At 43.6% G+C, this 22151-nt stretch overlaps 1 protein-coding gene across 7 annotated transcripts in view; it reads left to right on the forward strand.

Moving 5' to 3' along the window:
- Window positions 1–22151, forward strand: part of MAP2K4 (mitogen-activated protein kinase kinase 4) — a 112762-nt gene that overhangs the window by 2066 nt on the left and 88545 nt on the right. For 3 of the 7 annotated variants that reach the window (XM_084492510.1, XM_084492513.1, XM_084492514.1), the window contains exon 2: window positions 13854–13886. The exons of the other annotated variants lie outside the window; for them this stretch is intronic. In XM_084492510.1, the coding sequence (XP_084348636.1) occupies window positions 13854–13886 (33 nt within the window). The remainder of the gene's footprint in view (window positions 1–13853; window positions 13887–22151) is intronic. 7 annotated transcript variants of the gene reach the window in all.

The raw sequence follows: 22151 nt of genomic DNA on the forward strand, positions 1-22151 counted from the left end.
AACCTCTTAAATGAAGTGCATGGCTCAAGAACTCAACTAAAGGCACGATATGTAAAAACAATTATAATGAGACCAGAAATAGCCGTGTTGCAGTGCAGTTAAAACTTTGTGTTACCCCTTTTATTTTTCCACGTGACCCATATTCTTCATATTCATGAATCATTTCCCTGAATTCTATGCATCTTCAGGGTTGCAAGCTTGGTTTCATACCGTGACATAAGAACCGGTGTTGCAGTGTGAGTTGGCAATGACATAGAAATACCTGCATCCTTTCTCCAGGGGGGGAGGAAGGGCAATTTGTTTCTTGTGTAGTTTCTTGCAAGTGTCTATTTAAACATGAATTCAGGAAGACAATGGCCAGTTTGATGATATGCAGGTGTTTGCAGTAAAATCTGGTGTTACATAAATAGCTTTTTTCGTTGTTGTTCTTAAGGTAACAGATGTGTGTTGAGGTGTCCTGGGAGTAGCTCAATGTAGGATCCTAGGTGGCTCTGGAAAACCTCCTGGCAGAGGTGAACATGTTGCTGTTGCAGTGGTCGTAAAGGGAATTCCCTGAACTTGGCAGAAAACCTTCCCGTGAGGACAGTCCTCCACCAGGATCACTGTGTGGCTGTGCAACCACCTGTAGGAAAACGGGGGAGACGTATGGGGCAGGAAGGGCTACCTCTGTGGGCTGGTCACACCCGGGGCAGGTCCAGTGGGCATCCCACCACCCTCCTCTCACCAGCACTGGTTCTCTGTTGACACCGACATCTCTGCAAGCCGAGCTGTTGCAAAACGAATCTGTCAGAAGAAAAGCAGCAAGATTTTTCTAGTTTGGATGCCAAGTGTTTGCTCGGCATGGGGTTGCGTGAGCACTGGTGCAAGGAAGGCACAGGAATGTGTTGCTGGGTGGGGAGAGAAGTAGGACTGCATCGGTGTTGGTCTAATTGTCTTAAATAGTATGATGAGGTGTAGCAGGGAAGTCATTAAGCTACAAGGAGTAATTATAGTAAAAAATGAGTTTTGTTGAGTTAATTTTCAGCTAGAAGCGTTCTTTAACTCAGCTAGTGCAACTGCTACTCTGAAGGCGGTAATGGGATCAAGTGGTTGTGGGGTGGGTGGGACTGGCTATGGTCTCAGCCGATGCTTGTGCTGTCCATGAAGGAGCCATGGACCTGCTCTCCGGGATAGCGACTGCTTCTGGAGGTTGTGCTGAGAGGATGTGAAAGTTGGCCTGTGGTTCTAAGCCTTTTGCAGGGGATTTTCTGTGTGATCTGAGGGCTGGTCTCTTCTGTAAGGGGTCTCTGCTGTCATGTAGGATAGCAGGGCCTAGGGATGAGTAGTGGGCCAGGTGGTGGTAATGCAAGGGTGAAGTTGTCCTGGAAATTGAGGCCTGTCATGTTGATATCTGGAGCTGGGCAAACAGATCCGGGGCATCAGAAAGTCTTTGCAGACCACCCAGTTTCATTTTGTTTTGTATCAATATCCTATGGAATTTCTGTGTAAAGCTTCTTTAGATAGCCTGGTATCTCTTGGACTCAGTATCACTGTACTCACACCAGGCTTATTGTGCTGTGATGGCCCACAAGCCTTGCAGTCATGTAAAGGATTGCTTCAAATCTTTCCACCCTTAGTGTTCTACATTTCCAGCTTCGTTCTCATGTCTTCTCCCGGCTGACTGCATTAGCCTTTCTTGCCCAGGCACCTGGGAGCTTCATTCGTTCCCAAAGGCAGGTTCCTGGCACATGTGGTTGGTAGTGCTGTGTTCAATGCATAGTTGGCAGATAAGAGACAAAGGAAGGCTTAAAAAAATCCTTAAAAAGGAATACTTAAAAATTTTAAGTATTGAAAATAGGTGTTACTTCGTTATTTTATTTTCCTTTCTTTTCTTTTTTCCTTTTTTTTTTTTTTTTCCTTTTCTTTCCTTTTGTTCTGGCTGTTTTTTGGACAAAACAGAGGTTCCGTGGGAAGTAAGATATTGAACTTTGAGAGTGATTTTAAAAACCAAAGACAGTGATTTTAAAAACAAAAACAGTAATTTGAGGAATTTTGCATTTCTGTTGAAATTGACAGAATTAGTAACAGTCTTTACTGCTGACGTTATGTAGAAAACTATCCTTTGAAGAATTAGTGTATGAAATTTAATTAATTCAAAGGCATAGAGAGAATTTTAATTCTAATTGGGAGCTGAGGAGTCAGTCATCATACCTCCAAGCAAGAGTTAGAAAACACTTGCAACTGGCTGTTGTATATTTGGCTCTTGCATTCAGCTTCCAAGGACCCTGGAGGCTAACCAGGACTTTTCCAAGCACTTACTGCTTGTAATACTCTGGTGTCTTTCTAAAACCAAGCATACATACTGTTTATATCTTTTCAGAGTGTACACAAACAGTTCAGACATTGGATGGGCTGGGAATTTGGGATTCTCAGTTCCCTTCACATCTGTTTCTCTGTCCCATCCTTTGCCCCTTTTACTCCCCTGCCCGCACCCCAGCTATAACCTTTTGGGTTTTAGCAAGAATTGGAGAACTGTGGTATCTGGTTAGACAGTCTCCTGTGTGAATATGTAGGAAGAATCCTGGACAGGGAGATAGCAGAGGGGTTGTTGCCTGAGAGACTAGACTCCTGCTGTCACCTGTGGATGCCATTCAGTGCAGTATCAGAGTTGGGAGATAAGTTTCTGCACAAGTATGAGGAAGCTCTGCCCTGTACCTTTCTTTACCTGACAGAAAAGAGCTTCCAGGAGGCGTTTCAGTAGGTCACCTGTCATTCATATTTAGCATGCAACAGAATTGGTGATTGCAGAGTTGAACTTTGCCAGTCACTGTTGTTGGATGAACTTGCTGTTGGTGTGTGACCTGTGCTGTGTCTTTGAGGTAACTAGAATTTCTTCAGACAGCATGGTGAAAAGTATTACTGAAACCATTTGTGGGTACCACTGCGACCAGAATGCTTCTTGTTAGGGGAATTTAGTAAGAGATGCCATCGTCCCTGCATCTTCCTCCTCTAAATGCTGCTGCCTTGGTGAATGCAAGGAGTGACCTGAGCAGCCCTTTTCCTTGTTCATCAGGAGGAGGGAAATGCAACCTCAGAGCCTCTGTGCTGAGGTATTGGACCTGCCAGGGCACAGTGTGAGTGGCCTCAGTCCTGAAGTCAAAGCTGCACCAGCAGGGAGTGGGCCCACAGGTCTGTGAGCAGAGTGGTTACTGGCAGCAGCGCAGCAGAAACGAGAGACCTGTCCTGGGGGCTGTGTCTGTGAAGAGCAGCAGGCAGGCAAAGGGCTGGTGGGTGGACTTCCCTTTCTGCACAGAGGGGCATAAGAAAGTAAGGGCATAGGGTGAGAGTAAGGAAAACAAGTGCCAGTAAACACAGGAATTTTCTTAGGGAACCTCAAAGAATGGAATTTGGGGAACAAGAAGGCAGTTGGGAAGTAAAGAGCAGAAAGTGAGCATCAGGTTAGGTAAGAAGCAATGTTTGAAAAGCCAACATAAATGAAACAGATGAAACATACATGTGCATGTATAAGAAAACAGGGAAAATAGAAGAGAACAAGATGAAAAAGTGGGGGGTGGAATTAATCCTTGTCCTCAATAGGTGATAAAGTACACATTGTTAAAGTATACATTATCTTTCACTGTGTATTATTAACCTGTTGTTGGCAGAGTGAAATGTATCTTTAACTCACTGAATAAAACGAGAAGCTGACTGCAATTATTCTTGCCCACAGTGGAATTATAGAGCCATTGTGTGTTGACGTACACTGCTGTTGCAAACTGACGTTTGCAGATTTGTCAGGTTGGTGTGTATACATTGACTTTGACATGTTTGCATTTATATAGAAGGTAAGGTACTTGTCTGGTGAGCAAAAAACTTCAGTTTATTTGAACCTGCTAGTTCATTCCCGTACTGTAGCTCTGCTAGGATATGGCTGACATGCCGTACTTCTCCTTTGTGCTTGTCTTAGTGTACACGTGTGTATGTAGTACTGTATGTATAAGCAAATGTTATGGCATTTCAGCTTTCTATTTCAATTTACTTGTAAACCAACATTCTTAATATATCTGTTTTCCTCATAAAGGAGTGGCCTGAAAATACTAGTTAAGTCTCATCAGATGCTAGGAGTTTTTTCTGATATTTCATGCTGACTTGATGGAGCTGACAGAATCGGAAACCACATCATTGCCTTTCTAGCAAAACAAAACAAAACAAACAAAAAACACCATCCAGTGGGAGAAAGAAGAGTGCTGTGAGAAAGAGGAAAAAAAAAGGCAAACTGCCAGAAAACTTTCCAATCTTTATTTTACCAAGAAGGGGTCCCCAAAATTAGAATTATTCATAGACATATGTGCATGAAGTGAAACATTAATTATGGGAGTCTTGTGTAACCACATCAAGTTATGCATGTATCAGACAAACACAAACACCTTGTTAACATCATATAGTTAGGATGTGATTGCTACCTTTGAAGTCAGCAATCTTCTACTGGGTTTAGATTTGATAAAATCTTACGTGAGTTTAAAGAATGTGGAGGTTCGCTTCTCAAAGTGAGGAATATCTTCTACAGCCAGTGGAGGCTGGAAGGAAAAACTGCATGAGAGAAACTGCTTGGGGTGTTTGTGTCGTCCTCTGCCCTGTGGGACAGGAACCAGCAGCAGATGTCAGTCCAAGTTTAACTGAAGTGATGATTATTAAGAAGGTACAAAAGTCTCTGATCTCTGGATGGATGTTCTGCTTATGGCAGACCCAACACACACCCTCTCAAAGGTCTGAGTACACTGATCAGGTCTAGCTTTCAAAAGGTGCTGGTTATATTCCCCGATGTGATGCATCTTATTTAAAATGCACTGCATTGTATTCACTGAAGATAAGTGCCTCCCTAGATATGTATATTTTTGTTGTGCATCTGTCTGTGTGCTGAGGCTACAGCATCCCTTGTGGGGAGGTAGGAATTGCTGTGCTGCAATGGCAGCATGAAGAAAACTTAGCTGACTTTGCCAGTTGAACCTTTCTGTGGTGACTGTGGGGCTGTCACCTAGTCTCTGGGGACGTGGGTTCTTCCATGGATATTCTGGTCAGGATGGATTATTATCATCACACAGCCTGGCCTCCTGCTTAATGAGAGGTGAACAAACATATCAGAAATTCCTGTGTTGAACTTGATCTTTTGTGGTTTGGTTCTCTCTTGTACAGAGAGAAACCCAGTCCCTGTGAAGATACCAAGTTTAGGACAATTTGCATTTTGAAGTAAACTGGTTCACTAGTTACTGCATTTTTAGGCAGGATTTTTTACTATCATTTTGGTCAGTTTCTGGTGATAGGTGTTGGCTGTGTGGTTGCAACCTAAGGAGTCTGCTCTGTGCAATTGCAGTTAGCCAGTGTGAATCCTGCACCGTCTTAGTTGAGTCTGCTGGTGTTCCCTGTGAAGACCTTTTCTCATCTACATATTTAGGTTTTGTTTTAGTGTTGCAGGCTTGTTTGATTGCAGAAGAAACGTATGAGCAGTGGGTAAATGCAGTGGCTGTTGATCTCTGATTTTTTTTTTTTTTTCCCCTATTAGAAAGATGTATTACTATAGCTGGATTAATTAACATGTGATAGTTAACTCGTGGTAAATCCCAAGTGAGACAGTTCAGTTCGCCTGCGCTTCTGCAGTTCAACTTGCAGATAATTTGAATATGGTGTCGCTTCTAGGCTTTAACAGTAGGATAGCCAGCATGTACCTAGTTGTCCCCCTGTATACACTTGCTACTCTTTGGTGATGATGGGCATCTGAAAAAAAATCTGTGAGGCTCAAGCCTTTCAGTAGGCAACTGACCCCACATGTTTATGGAAGCAAAATAGTTTTAATATCAAAATGTTTGATATTAAAACTATCGGAAAGAAGGTGCTCTAACCTATTCTAAGGGTGCCCGGGGGTTAAGTACTTGTCCACAAGGCATGAAATTGTGAGGAAGATGCATTACATCTTATTCTTCAGGGACAGAGTTGCAGGAAGGATGTGTGCAGCCTCAATACCCTCTAGTTTTTACTCTTTGTCTGAAGAAGGCAAAGTAATTTTTGCTGTGACTCTGTGCCCTGTTTTATATCCTAGTCCCACATCCTTATACCATAGCTGAGTTGCTGGACAGGTTACCTCCATTGTTAAGCTCTTGCTGAGTGTTGCTAGGTGGGTTTGTTCTGCAAACTGTACATAAGAGGCTTGGAAAACTGATTCTGTAGGTGGCACGACGTATGGCAGCCTCTTGAATGGATGTGTGCTGCAGGGAGCACAATATTTCTGTTCCAAGCTTCTGGAGCACTGGTCGGGGTGGAAGTGGGAACTTGCTCCAATGTTAGCACCTCTGGGTGTTCATGCTCCTTGTGACTGTGCTTTTGGAAACCTATAGGCACCTCTAACAGCCCTCTGAATGATCACCTTGTAGCCATCTGCCTTGTCCCAGCTGTGGGGGACAGGTCAAAGTGGCCTGAAGTGGCAGAGTTTTTCCAGGACGGGTAGGACTGCGCTGCTGGAGGTGGCAGGAGGGAGGAAACCACCTTCCTGGAGGCAGGCAGCCAGCCTGCTGGCTTCGCTCCACCCGTTGTCAAACTCTGCATGTCTGCAGATACACTGGGTGTATGTTTATCCTAAATCCCACGCCCCCTGAACTAATCTAAGCCAAAGGCAGTTGCTCGCACCTGGAGAGAGGTCTGCTTGCAAGCTTGTGCTGGGTGTTGATGCCACGTCAGTGTCTAAGGCCAGATAGAAACTGGCATGCTGGTTTACAATAACATAATGAATTAGAAGAGCACCATATTGGACCTAATTAGCTTCCTGCCTTCCTTTAATCCTAGTGTTTTTACCTCTTGGTAACTACCTTAACTGCATTGGTCTTCTTCCAAGATGTTTTTGGAAGTTGAACAGCATAGAGTGGAGGAGGGAGGTAGCAGTAAGGCAGATTTGAACCAATTCATATGGCTTAATATTTTAAACTTGGTGCACCCAGAGGACAGGAGGGATCCATTTTATACCAAAGGATGTAAAATAGACAAATTTTGGCAGCCAAATACACTTGCAAGTGATGATAAGGGTGGGAGGGAGAACTGAAAAACATGTTCTACCTCAGTATTTGAGCATGACCTATGCAAAAGCTTTGTGTCAGCCTTAGCACCCTTCTTATTATGAATAGGCTGCGTTTCTGACTTCAATTTTAACTTTTCACTTCACTCTGTTTTAAGTTAGCTTAAGCTGTGTCTTCTGGGCACCTGCAAAGTTATCTAGATTCCTGTTGTCTTGCCCCTTTTATAGTGTTGGGGGGAGGCTTTAAATTTTGAAGATACCTGCGATGTGCATTCCGTGGTCTGCTTAGGTGCCCGATACTTCAGAATACATTCTGTGGTTTGGGCAGCAGCAGTATGTTTGTGCCTCCCTATGCTGAAAGGTGCAAATGTGACTTCTGTCAGATGTCACAGACTTATTTAAGTTTCTGTGCATAGCTTGCATTTTTATTTTTATTTTTATTTTTATTTGAAAGAAGACTGGACTACAAGTAAGGAAAGGTCCTTGCAGAAATCTCGGCACAGCCTACTGGGTGCCTGCTCCCCACTTGCCCAGACCCTGCGTTGGCCTGGATTTGCATCAGGACTGTCATGTGATGCTGCAGACCATCTTCCAAAACGTGTGACCTTGACTCCTGAGGCTGTAGCCCTCAGTGGAGGGGACACTGCTATTGCTCTTTGTGAGGAAATACAACATGGTGCCTCTGCTCCCCCTCTGCCTCCCAGTTCTGCTTTGAAATGAGCTCAGCTTCAGTTCGCATGAACCTGTGCAATAACTGTGCTTAGCAGGGTATGGCCCATTAACTTTTGTATGATCGTCAAGGGACGTGGACAGTATGTATATTGCACAAATTGCGTATTTATTAGCTGCTAAATTGATTTCCTCTTCTCCAAATTGAAGCCTTTGTATGTGCCCTTTACTGGAGGCAGAGCAAGCCCTTCAGGAAGCAGACAGCTTGCACTGATCTGGGGTGAGCAAAGAGTCCAAGTGCCAGGAATTAGTCGGTGTTTTGAATAATTTATTTGATCTTTCTGAGGTGCTTCAGGAGATGCCCTTTGGCATAAGGAGGACAGCTGTTGGGAGCAGACACAGCTGAGCTAAAAGGGAATCAGACCTTTTATTGTGTTTTGTCCAGGCTTATTATTTCTGTGGAGCAGAAGAGTTTTATAGTTTGCTTTGGACCTGATTCTCTGGAAGAAGTTCTCTGAACTGAATTAGCCACCACTTTGCTTTTGGACCAGAGAGCAAAGTGTTTGTACTTTGAAGAGGTTTGTGGACAGAGATGAAACAGTTTCCTTTAAAAACACATGGCTGCATTTGTTTGACCTGGGAGGGGTTATGGAATAAGATAAAAGCACTGCATTTGGAAATCCCTTCTGGGGAGTGATGGGACCACATCTGAGTTTTCCTGTAAAGACCACTTCCCCTACTGAACCGTGTCAGCACAGGACCTGATCTCATGCCAAGCAGTTGGAACCCTTGCCCTACCTTTGATGTTCTCTTCTTTCCTCGCATGCCACTCAAACTTGGAGGAGCCGAAGGTCGGACGGAGGGGAATATTGTGTGAGGATGATCAGAACCACTTTGTAGAAGTGGTCAAGACTGGAAGCCTAGAGCAGAGGGACAGAATGGCTGTTGTCCTCTCAGACAACCTGATGACAGGCTGTAGAGACTGTATTGACCCCAGATGTTTTTACTGCTGAAGAGGTGTTACCTACCAGAAAAACTGGATGAGAAGCTATATGTAGTGGTGTTATATAGAACTTAGTATACTGCTTCAGGACATGTGAGTTTTGTCCTTTCTTCAAGATACCTTTTTTTTTCCTCACCCTCAAGGTAGCCGTAGCAGTCAGGATGTGGAAACTAAGGCATTTGGATGTCTGATGTAAGATTAGTTTCCTTGCTGATCTGGGGATGAGTAGAGGTTAGTTCTCTCTTAAGAACTACTGTTCTAATGTAGCCCAACTGTTAAAACTATAAAGTGTGACTGTATGGTATCAGGAGTGTGTCTGCAAGTTCGTGCAAAGGAGTTAGTTATGAGTGAACTCTGACATCTGTTGGAAGAAGAAGAATCTGAAGGCAGAGACCTGCTGCTGTGGGCAGCAGCTCAGCAGTTGAGTTCTTGCTGCACAGGGACACACATGTTGAACAAGATTGCTCGTGTTCTCCTGGTAATACAAATTCTATTTTAAAATATGTTTCTAATTTGTTTATTTCTTTTTGAGAGGAGTTGGAATAAGATCCTGGAGCTCTTTATCTGCACATAGCAGAGTTGTGGCCAAATAAGCTTTCTAAAACATAAGCATTGCTGCTGCACCTCAGTGCTAGATAACATTGGGTTGAAAACAAGACTTTGCTGTCTGACCTGCTCATGTGGCCTTGTTCCTGCTGCTCTCTGTGAGTAGCAGAAGGAACAAGCATGGAAGCGGTGAAGGTTGAGATGGTGGGAGGTGGTGTCTACAGCTCACATATGTCTGTCCATATCCTTGTGTTAGATGGCGTGGCTGATTTCACTGTAAAGGTACACGATTTGGAATATCTTGGGCTTTGAATTGGAAATTTCAAGTCTGGTTTGTGGCTGTGAGTGCTTTTTTTTCCTGCCCTACGAAAATACACTGTAAGAAAGTGTGATTGCAGGCTGTATTTCAGCTAGGGTATGAAATGTTAATGGGGCTGGTCATTTGCTTTAATATAGACAGGTCTTAGTCACAACTAACTTGAACGTGAGCCCAAAACAGAATTGGCAGCAGGGAACCTGCTTCATCACTGAGTTGCCAAAGGTCTGAGCTGATCCCTGCGTCATTCCAGGGCACTGTGGGATGGGCTCCAGGAGCTGCTTGTCCATGGTGCTATTTCTGTGTAGTAAATAGAAGCTTTCTGGGAAGGTTTGCATTGGTATCCGTGTAAAATCTGATTAATTCTTCTTTGGCAATGAAGCTGTAGCCACCCAGCACTCATATTCTCCATGAAAGCCTGTGCTGGCATGTCCTAAGTGTTTGAGACCCAAAACAAACTAAATGAACACAGCTTGGCAACGTTCTTCAGCTATTTGGTTGTCCATGCTGCAGAGCAATGCACGAAGTTGTAGATGTATTAACACTGGCATAAAAATCTTGCTGTCCATTAGGGCACCGTATTCAAAAGATTTGGGTTTTACAGCCAAAGCTGGTTGCTCTGTGGCAACTCAGCCACGTGAGGTGAGGGTTGGGTTGTCTACTTCCAATCTACCAGGAGTAGTTGCTGCTTCCTCCTTGGTAGCAACATTACCTCCTGTTCACAAGGACACGCAACTGCGTGGTCAGGGTTTCATCCAGAGAGTTCCACAGGTGAACTGAGCAGAGTGACTGTGTTCACCATGGGATACAGCATTCATTGCATCCACAGCAGTCTCACAGCAATGCTGTCTGCTAAATTTGAACCTGTTGTTAAAATCCAAAAGCTGCAACTGTGATGTGCTGGAGAATTGAGTCTATTCCCAGTACTCAGTCTTGCAGGAATGGGAGTTACGAAAACGTCTTGCAAGTGATCTTATAAAGTAATTTTGTCCAGTGCTTTAGAGGAATAAATAAACCAAAGTACTCTAGAAGAAAAATTCCCCAGTCCTGAGTGCAGCAGTTATTTTAACCATCTATGAATTTGACATGCTCGTGTTTGTGTTAGGAGTTCAGTATTTTTCTCATGTTGGGAGTTTAATATTTTGTCTCCAATAACGACCCCTTTCTACCACAGACTCCTTTTTTAAGTGCATCAAGCTTCTCTTGAAAACAATTTAGATGCCCTGCTCTGCTTTTTCTTCCAGAAGACATCTTCAGGATTTCAGTCAGTAGCTGGAAATGTTCAATGACAATTTTGTCACTGTTGATCTTCTGTCACCCTTAGTCTTCGACATACATGCTGCTACTCCTTCCTTAATGCCTATTTAGATGTGTTTCACAGCTTTACATTACAGTATTCCTGTCCTGCCATATGCCTTTGGCTAGGTTGAAAGCACTAACCACTGCCATCCTTTCCAGGAAATAGATGCTCTGTTGCCATTGACAGGAAGTTACTTGCAGTGACTTTGGAATACACTTCATCTCGAGTTTGCCTGCAGTTTTGCATGTGGCAGAAAACATGGGCAGCAGAACCAGGCTGAATGCAGAGGGTGGGAGCATCATGAGTGATGATGCCTTCAGCTGCTCCCTTTCCCCTGCTGCCTCCCAGGGAAGCAGCAGCAGCCTCAGCAGCAGAAGCAGACCAAAGCTGTTTTAGCAGGCACAGGGTTGGGATCAGCCACGGACAGACATGAACATAGCACCACTGATTCTGGGATAGTATTAAACAGTGTCTTGGCAAAAGGTCAGGCAGGAGTCCTGCTCTAGTTGAGAGATTTCCGTCGTAAACCAAAGTCAGTTTTCTCTGGGTGGAGATGTGATACAGGTGATAAGCAGCATTGGCTCTGTCTGTCGGCTGCACACAGACGGTTATGAATGTTGAAGATTGTTTTATTTGTGGTGCTCTGACACCTTGCAAGAGCTTTAATGGGTAGGGGGATCCTGTGTTACCGTATGGCACACTCAAGTTTTTTTATGCAGAACTGATGCCTGATTTCCTTTTTTAAGGAGCTCTGAGTTAGAAGGAGTTAATGGGGATGAGAACAAGGGAAGAAGATAGCTGGATCTGGGCTGGGGCTACTGGCTGGTATTTTTGCAACAGTCTTCTGTTACCCAGCGTGAGACTGTGGGGATTAGCTGGGCAGACTCCCTGGCTCCTTCTGTACTGAAGACCTGCCTGCCCTCTGCAGAGGGATAGAACTCTTTCCCAAGGACTTTTAAAAGCCAATGGACTGGAGGAATTTTTGTTGAAATGTTATGGGGTTTATTTCTTTAGCAGGCAAACTTTGCATCTGCCCCTACTTGTGGGATTTTGAAAGAATGAAAAAACTTGCATAACCACCAAAAGAATAATGTCTGGCATAGGAACTTATAATAACATGACTGAAAAGAAAAGCAAAGGCATGATCAGAAAGAAAACTAGCAGTAGATAAAAATGGCATTAATCATTTCTGAAAATGAAAATCTATTCGGAGTATCTGTTTGGACTTCAAAAACTTTAAGAACCATGGTGCAACTGAACAGCTTGGTAACGTGCTCCCATAACCAGGAGCCGAGAAGGGAACATTTCCTGGGTAAAGCAGAGGTAACAGGTGCAGGGCTGAGCCATAGGAATGGGAAGAAATTTTAAGGCAAAACAGTGAACTTGCAAGCTAGTTAGACAGCTGAGTTGCTTTTGTAGGGGGAAAAAGGTACTTCCCTCGTGGAATGAAATTGTTGTTGTTTTTATTTTTTTCCTTTATATTTTTATGCTGTCCTGCCAGTAAAATGGTTGGGTAATGCATTTTTTAATTTTCACTGATCAATTTATATTATTGTTAATAAAATTACTGTTAATGTTATTAGAGTAATGTGGGTAACTTTAATTACCATTCTTATTTGCTCCTTCTTCTCTGAATGTACTACCAGCTTGCTTTGGTGGCTTTGGGGTTATTTTTCTGTTTTTGCATGCTATTGTGGAGACAAAACCAGTTAAAAAAAAATCTTATTCAGCAGATGGTTTAAGCTGGAACTTCTGGTGGGAAGGGGACACCAGGTTTTGTAAGGCTCATGGTGAAGCCCAGAGTTGGCAACAGTGTGCCTGTGAACAACACTTTCTCTTTTTTTTTGTCTGCTATTTTTTTTTTTTTGGTCACCGCAGTGTTGGGTTATACAGTTCATGTGCTTTTCTCTCATTACTCAAACTGAGTCAAAAGCTTCCCGTATTTTTTGTATCCAAGGATACATTTGCTACAGCATAAATTGAAATGAGCTTGCAGCACGTGCAGTTTTCTGAGAGCTGCAATGGTGTCCTGGCTCGAGTCTCCAGCCTGCTCAGTGGGCACCAAGACCTTCCTGTGGGGTGGAGGATGTTTCTGGTTCTGGTGGCCAGTGTAAGGTGATGTGCTAAGGCTCTCTCTCAGCCGTGTGCCTGTGCATGTGTGCATGTACTGTGCTTATTAGTGTGCTCACCTTCAGTGAGCCAGACGCTCGTGGAGATCTGGCTGTGCATGGCTGAGCAGCTCTCAGGAACAAGGCAAGCCTCAGTGAGGTCCTCCCTCCCTGAGCAGTATGGTGGTGCTGGCTGTGATAGGAAGTGCAGCTGCTGTCCTGTATGGCTATAATGCATTGTGCGGACATACCGTGGCTCATGGCCATAAAATGTTCTGTGGTGATGGGACTGATAAGGACGTTACAAACATCCCAGAGAAGCATCCATCTCCACATGCTAGGTCAGCAGTGCTGGAGAGGGCCGGGTGTGCGGTGCCCATCCTTGGGCAGCCGTGTCCCCAACTGCAGGAAGTTTCTGCAGACTCTGTCCAGGTCTCAGCGCCTTGTTGTATGGAGCCCTGCAATACCATCAGTGCTGCAGTGTCCAAATCCCCCTTGAGCAAAGCTTGGATTCCTGTCCTTAATTTGTCAGCTTTAGAGCTGTTGCTGTTTGAGTTCTATTAGCGCCTCAAAGAAACTAAAGCTCCTTGAAGTGAACTGATATCCTTCGTGCTTGCTGTGCAGAAGGGCTGGTGCCCTTGCTGGTTTGTTGAACACTGCTGCCACTCAAGACTGGTTTGTTTATAAAATGATGAATCCTGAATTGAATGGGATTGCTCTACATTTGAAGCAACACATTCTAAATTTTGATCTAATAAACTTGTTTAATGTATGATTTTAGAGTTAATGAACATTGAAACATAAAAAGTGATTCTTAAGTGATGCACTTTGACTTGCAGTGAATGAACAAGAACTTGTCTCTTTTGCTTTAGGCTTTCAGATAAACTTCTGTGGAAAGGCACAAAGTAAGCTACATATTTTTATAGTATTATCCTGTTTTATATATCAACCTTGGTATTGGGAATGTGTCCACTTTCTGTTCCAACTAACCACCTATGGCAGACCTACTCCTAAGAGAGCTTCCATTTCTCACAATGCTGTTTAAGTAAAAGTAAAATTAAGCAATTTACAGGGTTACTAATTGTTGTACTACTTTACCTGTAACAAAAGAGCAACTCCAGAAACATGCAGCTAAACTAATTGTGTATGGAGCACTGGAAATTTCCTACCTGTTGAATTGGTCTGAAACAAACTGGGTGGGATTTGGCAGTTTGATTTGTGCCTGCCAAAACTTGTGCTGAATGAGCACCTGACATGCACACTTTTATACGGAGCGTGAACACCTTGAATTGCCATCTCAAGAGCCAGCAGGACAGATGCTAGATCCTGCAGTGGGTTGTTTCTGTTCGAGCTTCTTTCAAGAGAGGTGAGAACAGGACAGGAGAGCTGTCAGGAGGGGCTGCTGGCGTTAGCTGGTGCCAGCTCTCCCACAGGCAGCCTTGGCCACTGCAGGACAGTTTGTGATGACTAATGGAAGCTCTGCAGAACTAATTTTTTATTTTCTGTCACTGGCTTATGCTCTGTATTCCTCTGTCATACTATCAAAGTACCTTCTACAGTATGGTGATAGTTTTATTGGAAGCAGTCTCTTTTTTTTCTGAATTCTAGATTTATTTTGACTCTGCATTTCTTTGAATTTGCATTCAGATTTTTTTCTTTTGTGCTTGATACACTTATTTGTTATAGCAATTCTAATATCTAGAGATATAATTGTTATTTTTTTTAATAGTCGGTGTCTTTGGATTTTATGTCAGTGTACTTTGTGACTACTGTTCAGATAGATTTTTGTCTGAAGCAGTTGTACATAGAAAAACCTTTGCTGTCCATAGCTTTCACAGAGCAATGCTTTCTGTGTTATGACTGAGGAGGACATCTGTTCCAGTGTTACGGTGCAGAGGTGAGCCTGGATGTCAGAATTGTTCCCCCAGGACAGGATTGGAGAACATACTTATTTTTTAATAATTTTCTGTTAGTATGGAATATACAAATCTTTAGGAAACTCGATGTTTGAAGCAGGAAATTCAAACTCGTTTTACAAGCTAGAGCTGTATGTCAGAATCAGAGTTAGGCTTTGAGACCTTTTCTGGTAGATTCATAAGATGACAGCTACTGAATTGTGAAAAGATATGGAAGAAAATCAGCCACCCAAAAGGAGCAGTTGGCTGCTGAAGTTTGTATTCTGGAGCTGGGTTAATGGCTGTGCAGGCGAGGCTGAGTTGGACATGGGATTTGCTGCTGGGAGGAGCTGTCACGCAGCATTTCATGTGAACCTTGTCAGCTTAAAAAGGTTGATTAGCATTTACTTAAGACAATGTCTTGCTCCTGTTGTTAGTCTTCTTACAAATTCCCTGTTGTCTGACACACTAAAAACACTGTAAATGCTTCTGCAAGGTTAGTTATTTCCTCAGCAGTGCCTTTCATCCAAAGCTGGGATCTGTTGTCAGACATAGACAGTCCTTGCTCTCTGGGGCAGTTGCAGTCTGGAACAAAATGAGAAATGCTAAATACATGACACTTCAAAGGAAGAAAAAAAAGGCTTTGCCATTAGAAGGTTTTGCAAAATAATGAGATGGTTCCCACCTGTGCCTTTGGAATAGAAAGTGTAGAGGTGGGTGCTGTGAGCTCCCTGCAGCAGCACAGCTGGTCACAGAGACTGTACCAGGGTTCCTGGGGGTAAGTCCGAAAAACACCTCCGTTAATACTGCTTTGCTGACTTGTGTGCTGGGAGGCATGAATGTAGGTAGGAACCAGAGAGGCATTAAAAAAAAAAAAAACAAACACATTAGCACCTGCCTGTCAGAGCACCGCAGTTTATGTTAAAAACAGGGTAAGTACATCAGAGCAGTTGGAAAAGTATGGTTGTGTGTCGGGCACTTTGCTGCTGGGGAGGTACTCGGTGTGTCCTGTGGGGTTCTGGGGCCATGGTTCAGGTGCTGTGTGCACAGCAGGTGGCAGCAGGAGTAGTGTGGAAGCTTGTGGTTGCTGGACACGCTGGGGGCTGAAGGGGCCAGCGCATCCCATTGTCTGCAGCTCTGCTTGGTGGAGCTCCTCGTCCCAAAGAGGTGTTGTGGAAGTGAAGTGTGTTTCTGTAGAGGTAACTCCAGTGGTTCATTCCCCAGGACCTTGCTGGTTTGAACACAAAGGTTGCACGTGGCCTGGGTTTTGTTCCGGAAGTTTCACGTGCTGCTGTGGTGGAGGAGTGAGTGCCTCTGTGCATGCTGTGGGCTGCTGGGTTGTTTGCCTGATTTCCCCCTCTGCTTTGCCAACCTGCCTAAAACTTGTTTTGTTACCTGTTTAAAGTCATGAAAATTCAAAACTTTGTTAGCAGCAAGTATAACCTGGTGCAGTCAGGCCTTGGGAGGGCGCATGGGTCTGCAGGAGAGGGGCTTGCTCCATCTGCCCGAGCCCAGGCAGCAGCAGTGGGCAGGCAGTTGGTGCCAGCTCCAGAGGTGGTGAAGAGCTGTAGTGGCTTTTCTCTGGTAGACTTAAAGTGAATTGAGAAGTGAATTAGTAGGAATTTACAGGGTTGAAAAAACCCTCTTGACAGAAAGTGCCAGGTTTCTTTGTGCCAAAAATTGTTTACAGCAAAGACAGATTTTGATGTTGAGTATTTTCCATTAAAGTACTGTTGACTGTTAAACAGTGACGGTTTGATTGCTTGAATTATCCCCTAAAGTATATTTTAATTGCATTTTCCTTTTTAAGCAAGGTTTTAAAGTGTTAGGGGTATTAGCTGACTGTGCATGTTATGTGTAAGTGTCACGTTTATTTAGAAGAAGAGGATAATGAAAGCATTAATGCATTTGTGAATTCTCTTACCTACTTATCTTTCTGTTTTACAGACAGATTTTTAGTCTGTATTTACCAGCTATTAGCAAGAATGACAGGAGCTATGGTATTTTATTTCTCTGAGTCTCTGCAGTCAGCACAAGCACTTGGTAACATCAGCAGCAAAACTGGTGGCATTGCAGTGCTCAGGAGGGGTCTGGTTTCATCTCGTGCTGAACGGCACATATCTGCTTCCCTTCCCATTGGCCTGTCCAGGTAAGCCATCGTTTCTGTTGAAGAACCGTTTGCCAGAGAAACACAGGTTAGCCTTTTCATATGGAGAGGTGTTGTGAGAAACACTCCGTAGCCAATAACTTAGGCTCAGGCGAGGATCTCAGTGAAGTAGTAATTTATTCGCGATTGCAATGGCGGGCGCCCCACAAGCAGGAGAGAGCGCATCTACTAGTTCCAAAACACAGTTTATATACCCTTTGATGGCAGGACCCTCCCCTGTTTCCCCACTGAGTGGGTAATCCAGGTTCACAATCTATCTGATGCTTCACAAACAATGCATGGCCTTCAGTCGCCGGCCTGTTAAATTTCAAATTTCCTTTTGCCATTTTTACTGTTTGAAGTGGTAATGTTTCTTCACTTATCTGACTTGACTTGACACCGTGATTTTCACCTAATTGTCCTAAGGAGTCTGATTGTCTGCATTTTACAAGGTCGCCTGCTAAACTTTTCTTATCACTGTAAGCATATCTCAGTACCACATTCCCTCCTTCTAAACAATGTAACTCTGCAAAAACAACATTTCTATTCCCACAATTCCCCCCTTTTCTTTTTTTATAAACTGTTGATTTTTGCAAAAACTGTTTTTATTTTTACTTATTTATTTATTTTAAGTATAATTTGGTAAATATCTTCCTCTTCTTCATTTCCTTTGCTCTCCATTTCCTCTAATATCATTTTATCTGAGTAGGGTGGTGGATCTATGGTCATTTGTTTCAATAATGCGGTTTCAGTTAACTGCTGGACAAGTCCCCTTACACAGGGGATAACGCAACAGCCAATAGCTGTCAAAACTCCTGCTACTATAATCAAGGATGTAAATATGGACATTACCATCCCTTTCCATTTACCAAACCAAGATTTCAACCATCCTGTGATGGAAGTATCTGCTCCCGAATTTTCTGCCAATTCATTGGCAAGGGTGGTAAGCCCTTGCAATGCTCTTGTTACTGTGCCATACAGGGCAGTATTGTTACGGATAAAAGTACAACAGTTGCCCAGCATCACGCATACACCACCCTTCTCCACAAGCATCTTATCTAATGCTATCCTGTTTTCCCAAGCCATTTTGCTGATGGCATCTAGCTGTTCAGCGATTCCTCTCATCGCATCCTTGGTATAATTGATGAATCTCTGCTGATTATAATAGAAATAATTAATCCAATCCACATTTTTATTGATTGTTACCCACCAGAACAGTAACTCAAACCCTGCAGCAATTTAATTTCTGGCTTTATATTCATCCCGAACTCCTCTAGGTACCCCAATAGAATCTATGTATACTCTATCATCAAATGATATTCCTAAGCCTCCTTTACTTCTTCTGGGTATTTGTGATGTTTCTCTTTCAAATGCCAGAGTGAAGGGTATAGCTGATTGAACAAATGCACGAGTGCCTTCCCAATTAGATGGCAGGGTGGACCGTAAGATCTTCCCTCCACCGTACCACCAGAGATCTGCCCTGGGGATCTCTAGTCTTGAGCAGTTTCCCATCAAGTCCTTGGTAGCACAAGGCAAATTCTCCCAGATGCCAGGTAGCACTCACACCCTGCTGTGAGAGGCAAGCTGTATGGTTACCTATAGCTGTAGAGAATGCAGGGGGAACTGTGATATTGTTATCATGCAAGAAACAGCAAAGAGAGACTTACAGGCCTCATTTCCCCAGGCAGTCTTTTCTTGGTACAATGCAATCATACATTGCATCCCTTGGGAGTCTTCGGTCCACCCCCATGGGAAGGGCACTATCTGGGCAATCGGTCATCCCGAGGCACAAGCATAGCAGTAGCTACGGTTGAGACTCTGGACAGTATATTTGACCCATTCTATCCAGGCATTCACATCCCCATACCCTGTTTGAATCTCAAATGTTTGAACTGCCACATTTCAGAGGGCCTCCTGTTTTCTCCTTGAGTTTCTCTCTTTCTCTGATGGCAATAGAGGATTGTTTCCATACAGCTATTCTCAATCTGGCTGTTGTGTCTCTCCCAGTTATTTGTTCTTTCTGCTCAATTGTCATTGGGCATTTAAATCTCCACAAGCTAACACCTCACAAGCATCAAACGTGATGGCTTGTGGTACATAACCCTCTGTCACAGTCACCCATATTTTGATGGGGTATCCCGTTTTTGCTGTTATCTGGTCATGCCTTTTCCAAGTTACCAATTGACCGAGGCCTTCTCTGAGGCCTAGAATCACTAAAAACAAAATTAGTAATCAATTTTTCCCTGTCATTATTTTTAAACCTTAGGTTTCCAAATAATTATCGATACAAAAATAAGATGTACACTACTACTATAACAACCCCCCCCTTGGGAGCACTGCAGTTCGCTATAGGTCTGTCCTTTCTCTCAATCACAAGTCACACTCGTTAGTTACCTGTGAAAATAAAAGGTTAGTTTACAATTGTAAGCTCTTATCCTGCTCAGAGTCCACTATGAGATTTCTCTCTTCAATTTCAACTTCCAACAAGTCTTTTCTAGGAACAGCTTCCCAGGTACTAGGGTCGACGGATGCCTTCACTCGAGTATAGTGAGTCCAACCTTTTTCCGCAGTTCTTACGGCTGTTTCAGTGGTCAGTAATTGTCCTTCCCATTCAGGCCGGAGTTGACTCTTGCCAGGTCCGAATCAGGACCCGGTTTCCTGGGTGATGGTGGTGAATGGGGAATTCCAAAGGTGGGGTTTGAGCCAACAACCCACAGGTCCTGAGAGATGACAAAGAAGAAGACAACCCCAGAATACAGTTCTTAAGGAAACTCTCTTATTTTGAATTGTGGTATCTCATCCCTTCTGCCCAGATAGGGCAATCTGAACAGCATCTCATATGGTGAAATTCCTATATCCTTTCTTGGTGCTGTTTAAACCTGTAGGAGTAAGCATTTTACCCAAGGAAGTTGGGTTTCTAACACTAGTTTAGTTAATTGCTTCTTTAATGTCTGATTCATTCGCTCCACCTTCCCAGAAGAGGAGGGGTGCCAGGGGCTGTGAAAATCCCACTCAATCTCTAAGGCCTGCTTTAACCCTTTCAGTAAAGCTTACACCCATCTAGTCACGTGGTCAATTAGGACAAACAAGTAACTCAGTAAAGTTTACCTGTATACTTTGGAAAGGTCAAACCCCTGACTCCCGTCCCCCTCTAGATGGGTTACAGAACACCTTTTTATTTACCTTTTGACATATGGTACATCCTCTACATATGTGCTTCCCTAAAGTGTATATTCCTACACAGACATACTTTCTTAGCACAACATCACACATTGCTTGCACCTCCCAATGACTCTTTTGATGTAAAACAGTTAATATTTGCCTCATTATCACTTTATTCAGCATTTCTCTCCCATCAGGGAGTATCCGTTTTCCTTCAGACTTCATGGCTCCTGATTCCTTAAAAAAATCATTCTTTTAAAACTTTTTAGTTCTTTCTTAATTTTCAACAATTCCCTGAATCCTCTCTGGATTTATTCTTCATTTTCCCTCAGACATTAGATGCCTTAAATACCTGACTTCTCTTTCTCCATATTGTAACTTTTTTTTTTTTTTTTTTTAATACTCTCAAGCCCTGCTTTCCCAGAAAGTTGAATAGCTTGTTAGTAGCTTTCTTCACAACTCTTTTCTCCTGTCCTGACAACAGAAAATGATCCACATATTTGTAACATTAATACCTCCTTGGGAGGTTGTAATTGCTCCAAAATCTTTTTTAAAACTTATCCATATAGATAGGTGGCCCTGTAAACCCCCCCAAGGTAAAATTGTCCACCTATATTGTTGCTTCCGCCCCCATTTCAGGGTCTTTCCAGTCAGAGGTGAATATACGTTTGCTCTCAGGGCCAGAGAGCACTCCATTAATTATACTGTTATTCCAGTCTAATAATTTACTAGTTGAATGCCTAATTTAATCATCAAATCCCTTCCCAACAAGTTAGTCTCTGCCTTGGATACATACAATAATTGCCCAGTGATCATTTTATCCCCTAGTCTCAGCTTGGTATCCCCCCCAAAGTGGCACTGTTATCCCAGCCCCTTCTACCCCCATCACTTTTTAGGGTTTCATTAGTTAATTTAATCCCTGATACTTTACAAGCCAGTAATGACCTAGCTGCCCCAGTGTATTGGGTTTGATGGCAAGGTTCGGGGGGTGTGAGGGGTGTGGGGGTGGGAAACTGCAGTGGCAGCCCCCGTGACAAAAACCCAGAAGCCTCCCCGTGGCAGATAAGCGACAATTTCATCTGGCCCCAAAGGGGCCCACTGCTGCCCAGAGCCAAGTCATGAGCAATACAGTCCGTGCCTCTGTGAGAGCACATCCACGAAAACAAACAAACAAAGAAACAAACAAATACCTGCTGCTCAACAGCAGTTGGGAGAGTGAGAAACCCCCCCGCAGACACCAAAGTCAGTGCAGAAGGAGGCGGAGGAGGCGCTCCAGGCACTGGAGCCGAAGCCCCCACTGCGGCCGCTGGAGAGGCCCCTGGTGGAGCAGGCTGTTCCCCCCTCCCCGATGCTTGGGAAACTGAACAAACACCACAGCAAATATGCAAATATACCAAAACTTCTAGACTGTTACTTAGATAACGCCTACATCACCTTTCCCTGCTCATTCAATTTCAAACAGCTCTGTTAAATATTACATGCCACACCTTTAACACCTTCGGCAAGACTTTTAACACTTCCTTTATTTTTCTCCAGCCTGTACTTTTCTAATACCAGCACCAAAGGCTCAGGGTCCAACTTAATTCCATACCTTTTCCCTCCAAGATACTGAAACAACATATCAATATAGCATATTTCATCCCATTTTCCTTCTTTCCTCCTTCTTCCACTCCAGATATTCCTATTCGAAGTGGCCAGCCTGGCCACACTTAAAACATCTTATCAAAGCCTGTCTCTGCTAGGACTCGGGCCACAACACAGGCAGCCTTCTTTGCCTGCCATTCCTTCACCTCTCTTCCTCTCCTTTCCATCCTGGCCCTGACTCCCCCTGAAGATTTTCTTCATCTTTCTCCAACCCTCTGCCTCACTACCCGCTGCACTGTCAATACCATTAATTTCGATCTCTTTTTTTTTTTTTTTTTTTTTTTTTCCCTTCTTATCTCCCCTCCAGACACACCCCTCCAGGG

This window comes from Aythya ferina, assembly GCF_964211825.1.
Source record: "Aythya ferina genome assembly, chromosome: 18".
NCBI classification, from domain to species: Eukaryota; Metazoa; Chordata; class Aves; order Anseriformes; family Anatidae; genus Aythya; species Aythya ferina.